The 8,590-nt window shown below is 38.0% G+C and overlaps 1 protein-coding gene across 1 annotated transcript; it reads right to left on the bottom strand.

Annotated features, from left to right (window-relative positions):
* Positions 1 to 1,196: 1,196 nt before the first annotated feature.
* On the bottom strand, positions 1,197 to 5,087 carry GPR160 (G protein-coupled receptor 160). Its single transcript, XM_004674950.2, has 2 exons — positions 5,008 to 5,087; positions 1,197 to 2,282 (listed from the first exon to the last, which is right to left on the bottom strand). Exon 2 carries the CDS (start codon positions 2,208 to 2,210, stop codon positions 1,197 to 1,199), a length of 1,014 nt encoding a protein of 337 aa, XP_004675007.1. The 5' UTR covers positions 2,211 to 2,282; positions 5,008 to 5,087.
* Positions 5,088 to 8,590: the final 3,503 nt, after the last annotated feature.

The raw sequence follows: 8,590 nt of genomic DNA, 5'->3' as shown, positions 1-8,590 counted from the left end.
CTAGGATACAGAAAACACTTCGTAGGGCTTTGCTAATATTAGTACTCCATAGCACTAAGTTTTTAAATAACAGTAATCCACTGTGGGTCATGAACTCAATTTAGTGGGTCACAGCCAGCACTAACAGAAAAGACACAGTGAAATGTAGCTGTGCTTAAGGGAATTATGACATAGACACTTACACAGACCTATGTAAATGGATGTGTATGGGTGATGAAAAAAATCTTAAAGATGTGGAAAAACTCTAGTCACCAGTTTTAAGAAATGTTAGGTTTAGAGTTATGCAACATATTTGTAAATGGTGATCAGAATACCTATGTCATTTAATTCAGAGTGATTTCAGATTATTTTGCCCACCAAGGGAAGTTTGGCAGTGCCTGTAGACATTTTGATGATGAACATGGAGGAAGGAGGGGCTACTGGCATCTAGTGGAGAGAGGGCAGGGATGCTACTAAGCCTCCTGTGACCAGTGCAGCTTCCCGCAACCAACATTAGCCAGCCTGAAATGTGACGAGGGCTGAGGGCTGAGGAATCCTGCTTTTACAGTGATACTGTTCTGATGTGAGTATGATTCGACGTGCGAGTTATGTAACATGTCATAAATGAAGGTGAATCTGGTATGTCATGGGAGAGCTAGTTACTACTCCTAATTCTGTAAGTGAAGAAACTGAAGCTTTTCTTCCATAGATACTGGCATTAAGAACCGAGTTGTACTTTTAAAAACTAGCTCAGCTTAAGTTGAACAGTTTTCCCTGTACATTAAAGAGTACTTAACACCAAGTAAGAAATACTTACACATCTTAAGAAAATGATCTTGATTTTCTTGCTCTGAACGTAATGAAAGTGTTTAAGGTTCATATCTTAAAATTAGTAGTGGATCTCAGGTTTCCAAACAGTTTGTTTGCATCCCAGTAGTTTTTTGGGTAACAATATGGCCAAAGGTTATATCACTTTGTGGCAACAAATTGGTATTTGTAACATACAGTGTTTCTGAACAGGTATTAAATTTTTCTTGTAATTATTTTGTTTAAAAATAAATGAGTAAATGACATCATGACCTAAAAGACACAATCTGAAAAGGTATGAAAATGGAGGTGGAGGAAACAAGAAAATTATGTTGAGTTATTCTTCCCCATTTGTAAAATTATGATACAACAGTTTTAAATTTTAATTAGTTTTAATATGGTGATAAGTATTAACAAATTATTATCGAGATAGGCTTTTCAAAGTGCTCAAGATTATGAACTGTACATGGAATGAAACAACATTTCCAGTTGACAAATGGATCCACAGTTAACACAATGTCTCTTAAATTAAGCTTGTGACAATTAAACCAGTAAACTGTAGCAATTAGAAAACTATTAACAAAATACAGCCATGGGACATTCATTTCAATATATGCTGGAATCTGTACATTAAGTAAAAGAATAATTACTTGAAGGAATACCAATGGTAACCAGGTACCAAGAAAACAGATAATGAACTTGGGCAAGAGTGTTTTCTTAGTGTTCACAGTATAACTAGAGTGGGATGAAAAGGGGAAATAAAGGATAGTCTCTTTCTTATAAGAAGTTATCCTAATACCCTGTACCAGGGTAACAACTTCTGAACAACAGGTTACACAAGCCACACATAGAGCCATCAGCATAGCAAATGACAGCCAGTAACTCTGCTCACTGCTATAGAAAGGGCATTGATAAGAATAACTATGCTGTGCTTTCAGGCTTTGGTAGATAGCCGGGTCTCCCAAAACATAAGAAAGGGTTGAAATCCAAATTAAAATGACTGTAAAGATATATAATAACTTTTGACACTTAAATGGAAGCTTGATGGTTTTAGAGAAGTTCAGGCAATAATCTATACAAGCTATGGAGAAGACTGGATAATGCAAACATCCATAAGTACAAGAAATAATTTGAGTAAACAGGCAGATGTGGTAGTTAGTAAATCTCATCCCTAAAAATACAAAATCCCGGAAATAAGATATAATGGAAATGCTTGCCAAAAGTAAAAAATCAATGAATACTAAAGAAATACAAAAATATTCCATAAAATGTTGATAGGTGTTTTTTCTTTTCATTCCTAGTGTGAGAATATTTAATAATATTTTCCCAAATATGATCAAGAACAGCAGACAGTTACCATCTAGGGGCCGATTTGTTTGATGTAACTGGTGTTGAAAAGAGTTCTCTGAAGAAAGTGCAGTCATATTTTTAGTTAAGTTTCAGAAGGCATGCTGAAAAACATACGATAAAACACTGCTCCCCTTTATTTTCCATCCCTGCAAAAAAAAAGAAAAAGAAAACCTAGATGTTTTCTTAATACTCTATTAGAACTTTACAAAACAAGCATCTTCTTTCCAAAAATCCAGCTTAACCTAATCATTTCCCCAAATAACTAAATAGATAAGAATTTATATTTCTCTTAATATTTGGAGTATTCAGAATATGATCAAGGTGAATTAATGTGGATAGTTCAGTGGTCCAGAACTCAGATTTATAACCAAAATGTTACATAAATTACTAGCACAGGTTTCAATAACTTGTAAAAAGAGGGGAAGACTTTTATTGTGCTAAAGCCAAAACACACACTTAAAATAGCCTGATAGTAATACTCAAAACAACCACCGATAAACTGTTTGCAAGTTCCACCCTGATTCCACTTCCCCACTTCCCCTCTTCCTCTTTCTGGCAGAGAAATTGAGACCAGGCTTGTGGAGCTCTTTAGTAAAGCAGTTAGAGCTTTTTAACCACAGGGTCATCATTCAGGGAAATCTTTCTCGGAATCTCAGATATATAAATAACAGATGGCTCAGCTGTAAATAGTGGGAATACTAGCAAAGGAAAGAAAGATTGATCTGGATATGGTTCTTCGGGTACAGCAGAGAGAGAGAATGCAGGGAGGAGCAGGGGCTGACCCAAGAACGTCAGGAGTGCTCAGCAGGGCCGAAGACAGGAGTGCAGGCCTGAGCAGCAGATGTATCTGGAAGTGGGAAAAAGAGATGCTGATGAAGACAGGTCAGAGAGGATGAAATCAGCAAAGGATGAAAGGGAGGAAGGAAATTGTTTCTAAAAGAACAAACCTAAAGTTACTTCTGCAAGACTGTCCGTCCAATCACAGTGTGTGACAAACCCCAACAAAAACAAACCCACCCAAGGTGACAACTGTGATGAGTTAAAAATGATACCTCATATCATTTTAAAGAAGTCATTTAAAAAAAATCTTGCTTCTCATCACAAGAAAACTCTACCTCTGGCTACATTAACTAAGACATACTGTGATCATTTTACAATATATACAAATATTGAATTAGTATGTTTTACACCTGAAACTAATATATGTTTTACACCTGAAACTAATATCTACACCAAATTATATCTGGATTTAAAAACTGGTTCTCAGAAGAGGAGCAAGACTTAGTTTCCATTCTACCTTTTCTATACATGTTAAACATTAAGCTTATGAATTTGACGTTTTAAAAATGTGATAAATTTTCATACTGCCTTAAGTTATGTGAAATGGAGGTTCCAGTACTACTCAGCAACATGTCATTAATTTTTAAAGTCATTATGCATGTATAGATAAATACTTTTCAAGGGCTACATTGTGTTATTAGCAGGTTTTTCTGAATTTCCCAAAACTTAAGACAAATAAGGGAGCATTAAGTCTGAACAGTGAAAAAAATGAAGTTTGCCTAAAAACAGGTAGCTGGTGATTAAAACATTTCAAGGGAGTAGTGAGGATACTGTCTGAGATGGAAGAAGTCGCTGGGAAAGGGCTATCATTTTTGTTGAAAGTTGAACCCAAACTTGGCAAAGAGTGAGCGATTCTCCTAGTTGAGAAGAGTTCATCTCTTCCCAGCTAGACCCTGACACTTGAGCTTCCATGTTCATCTTCAGGTTGTATGTTTCTAGCAGGAATCCTACTAATTCAGCTCAGCCAGTACCTGTAGTTACCACCATCTGACCATTTTCCTCAACCCCACCCTCCAAGTGAGGACTGAGCTCTCTTCAGTAAGGACCCAGGCAGGCTGGGTTAGCCAGAGTCCCCTTGTCCCTGATGCTTTCCATCCACTGGTCCCCAGCTATCATCTGCTTTTCCTTGTCTTGTCTGGAATTGGACTCAGTCTCTCCTTAGCTGTGAAACCCCCCCCACAGTGGTCCCTATACTACAGCCACCTGTCCTATTGTTGTTTCACAGGGTTCACGATTTTTTCTTGAACATACTCTCGTGAACTAAAGCTATCATAATTGCACATGTATAAAATTAGCGATATAATTTTACTGCTTATAACCCCTATCTGAAATTAAATAAGTCAAGGAACTGTGTTTAAGCAGGCAATGTATGAGGGTGTTTCCATTTCATCACTGACTCAAGAGTGCGCAACTGGGAGGCCCGAGAAGCAGACGAGGCCCCTGTGGAGAAATTTGCCTTGAGTGTTGCTTGCGCTATGGAGTCAGAGGAGGAGGAGCAGACACAGGCCCCTGGGCATGAACCAAGAGCCTCTTCAGAAGGCTGGAAGAAAGAATAAAGTCTGAAGTAGAATTTGTAAGAGAATCATAAAGCTAGAGAAACAGGCCCAGGCTGAGCCAAAACAGGAAGTGATCTAAAAGAAGTACCTGCAGAGCAGGATTTCAGGTCCTCCTCAATACCATCACTGTGCAAGCTACCCAGAGCATTCACAATTAGTTTTTTTTTTTTTTTAAACAACCTGCTGGACAAAATAAAACCCTTTAATAAGTTAATGATCCTGCGTTTAACCTTAGAAAATGTTTGCATTAACTAACTATAGGGATTCAGAGATTTACAAGATCAGTTCCTTTGCTGACTTAAACTATGTAGATACATGTTCATATAGAACATAAAAAGTTAAAGGGATTTGAAAGTCTTTTTTACGACATGGCTGAGCTTCTTGTGAGATCTAAACAGTTTAGATGTTCTCAATGACCGAGTCTCTGCTTTTCTATTTATAACTCAATTTTTTTCAAACAACATATCATACTTACTCTGCTTCTTCCAACAGGTCTTTCTTGGCTGATGATCTTATTTTATTTCCACTTTACCTTTAACTGTCTTACTTTTGGCTCCTGGCATTTCATTTTGCTATACCAAGCTACCACATGAATAAAGCTCTGCGTGAAAGAAAACAAAAGTAAGCATCATTAAAAAAAAAAAATAGCTAAGAGCTGACACTTTCAAAGCACTGATGTGTGACATTTTACTACACATTTTAGTGTCTTAAATTCATTAAGCTTCACCATAATTCTAAGTTAGATGTTTGATTGTTACTGCCTTTTTTCAGATGAGAAGGAAAATAGGTCATCTGTCATTTTAACAAAATGTTATGATAATTTACATGACCTGTCACTACATTAGTTGGTAGGAATGCTGTGTTTGAGAATTGACAAACTAGAGCACTATTTAATTTTGTATGATTAATAAAATTTAGGGAGTAGAAAATGTGTTATGTTATTGATCCAGACTGTAAAATTAAGGAGCTACTTGATGATCCCTCAAATTCTGTATTTTAATCGGTGGCACTTACTGGTGAAATACAGATTTGGTTTTGGTTAATGTTTTTACATTCTCAAAGGAGTATGAAAATGGATAAAACAAAAACAAAAAGAAAAAGCCTCATTAGTGGCCATCATAATAACTGGAATCATGTGTGACGGGGCTCCAGATTTCTGCTTAGTGCAACTCTGTACTTCTGTGGAATTAGACCCACCAACTGCTTATATTCTTTCCAGCAAAAGGAAGAAATTACCTAGATCGAAAGCCTACCAGAGAGCCTGAGACAGATCTAAAGAAATGGCTCCTACTTAAACAAATCTTGCTTGTATTGAAATTTTTACCCATGAACCTTGGTGTCTAAACAAGCAGTTGTTAGACTGTGGTTTCAAAACCTTTTGACACTCGTGGAATTTTAACATAAATAACATTTAAAAAAAGATTTATTTATTTATGCATACAGAACTGGGGTACAGGCCAGAGTTGCAGGGGCAGTGAGAGGGATTCACCAGAGACAGAGTAGGGAGCAGAACAGGCAGATGGATGAAGTACACTGCTGAGGGGGAGCAACGGGCGGTCAGGAGAGGTCTGCCTCGCCATGTGGATCACCGCCAGGGCAGGGATGGAACTCACACTGAAGCGGCAGAGGCCAGCTTTGCAGTGTATGCTTTAACCCACTGCACCACCAGGGAAGAGGGAGGGCCCATAAATAACATCTTTAAAAGGGGGTGGGGGGGCGCAGGGAGGCTATTTCCCAAACAAAAAAAGAGTGAACAGAATTATACTTTTTCACATTTGCTTTCCGGCCTGGTTCAAGAGTAGACACTGAATTCTCACCTAGTGCTCATTAGCTGGACAAGGACACATTGTGCAGCTTTTGTAAGGTCTCTGTACTTCACAAGAGTTTGAGAGTAAAAGCAGGTAAATAATACTTCACTGTATTATTATAACCAACGTTATATTACCAGTTTGCATGGCATCTCAGAGAAGTTTGACAAAACCGTCTGCAGTTAAGGGGAGGGTTTCAGGTGAGCACCCGCACATCGGTGACAGCTGTACAGGAAACTGAATCAGTACTGGGTGAGCCTTGCTAGTAAGGAGTGCAGAGTGGAGACATCCTGTGGGAAGCTTGAGGTAGTGAGACTGCCGTGGCTTTCCATGCCACTATCTAACCTTTACCACGATCAAGAAATGTACACACTATTTTTCCCGAAGAGGGAACAAGGCTTGCTGGGTAACAAGCACCTTTCAATGACTAAGTGTTGGAGCCTGAAATTCAACCTCAGGTCTGGTTTCTAAGCTGTTGTGTTCCTCAATAAACTGCAACTGTGACTCAGCTCACAAATGCTAATGTAGAAGTATTTATTTTATGTATGTGAAGGAGATTTCCCCAAAAGGTAGCATCCAAGTAAGAGGGACTACTTAGATGACTGGTATCTAAGGGGCCATAAAGAATGCGTGTGGCCCATGCTGGATATGTCAAAATTCAGTGAAAAAATGTCATTCAACTCCAATAACTTTTTAAGAAATAAGTGTTTTCATTCATTTACACAATTATAATTAGAGTCAGCATAGAATTAAAAAAAAACTTAGAGAAGAAAATTTTCTATTAGACTTAGTTTTTTAATAGATAATATACTCTGCATGGTATAAAAACTGAGTTACAGAAGTGTGGACGGTGGAAATTACCCATCGTACCTACCACTCTCTCAGTGCCTCTTCTCCATTTATCCGTGTTCTCAGTTTTTCTTCCTGGATACCAACCACATTGACCAATCACTTCTATATCTTTCAGAGGCATTGTAAAGCTAGGTATTAACTCTTAAATTTCCATGTTGTCGAGGTAAGTTAGTGAGGGATTCTTGATTGGCCGAGGTAAGTTAGTGAGGGATTCTTGATTGGCCCTTTCCCCAGCTTTTTTATTATGTACTGATAAAATCAGTAAGCATTGAAAAACAAGTATCAATGACTGTCAGGCCACAGGTGTCATTTCCACCAGTCACTTCAAGGTGGGTCTTGGCACAGGTTGGTGAGGAGAGGCAGGGAAGACAGGGGAAAGGGATTCTTAAGAGTAGGAGAACAGGTGATTTTACATTTTTTCCTGGGCTACAGAATTAAAGTGTTCACCCACACCTGCCTCTCTCCTTCTAGGATACTGGGAAGATCTGAGTTAACTGACCTTATAATTAGGTGGGATATTGTAGCTATTTCTGGCAAAGGGCTATGAGACCAAAACATTACGTGCAGATGAGCATCCCTTTACCCTTCTCCAGCCACGGGGAATAAAAAGGCCAGGTGTTCCAGATGGCCCTAGGAACCTCTGTGACGTGGGTTCTTAAGTGACTACTTAAGCTGTGAACAAGAAAGGATAGTTTGCTGTATTAAGCTGTAAGGATTTTGTGACTGTTATGGCCTATCTTGAATAATAAAATCTTTTATAATGCTCTGTATCCTTTGAAAACTTTTAAAATATCATACTCATTTATAGTCTCAAAAAAAGCTGTAGTAGTAAAAAAAGAGCTCTGAAAAATAACCTGGAAATATAAGAAAACTGGTAAAATCAAAATTCATTTTTAATTATAATACATTAGTTATATTTTATTAGTTATAATACATTTATTATATATTAGTTATATTTCTTCATTCTAATTTTCTTGCATTTGTGTTTATTGCAAAATGAGGTCTTGATTCTTGACCTACATTTCCACCTTAAGAAAAAGAAGGGTCAGTTAAACTCAAAGTAAGCTAAAGGAAGGACATAATAAAGAACAGGAAAAAAATCTGAAAAGCAACAGAAGAAATCAATGAGAAGAAACAAACAGTAAAGTTGATAAATCTCCAATTAAACTAAGAAAGAACCTAATCAAGACCAAAATTAGGAAAGAGACAAACTTACTATAGATCCCACAAACATTAAAAAGTCAAGGGAGGGCCCTCCCTGGTGGCGCAGCGGGTTAAAGCACTGCACTAAGAAGCTTAAGCCTCTTCCGCATGAGTTCGATCCCTGCCTGCACCGGAGGTGACCCACATGGAGGGCATGGCAGACCTCCGCTGACCCGCCCACTGCTCCCCCTAGCA

Source organism: Condylura cristata, unplaced genomic scaffold, assembly GCF_000260355.1.
Source record: "Condylura cristata isolate star-nosed mole 26May11 unplaced genomic scaffold, ConCri1.0 scaffold00003, whole genome shotgun sequence".
Taxonomy (NCBI): Eukaryota; Metazoa; Chordata; class Mammalia; order Eulipotyphla; family Talpidae; genus Condylura; species Condylura cristata.
The sequence above is the reverse complement of the archived record's forward strand: the minus strand, read 5'-3'. Positions and strand labels throughout refer to the sequence as shown.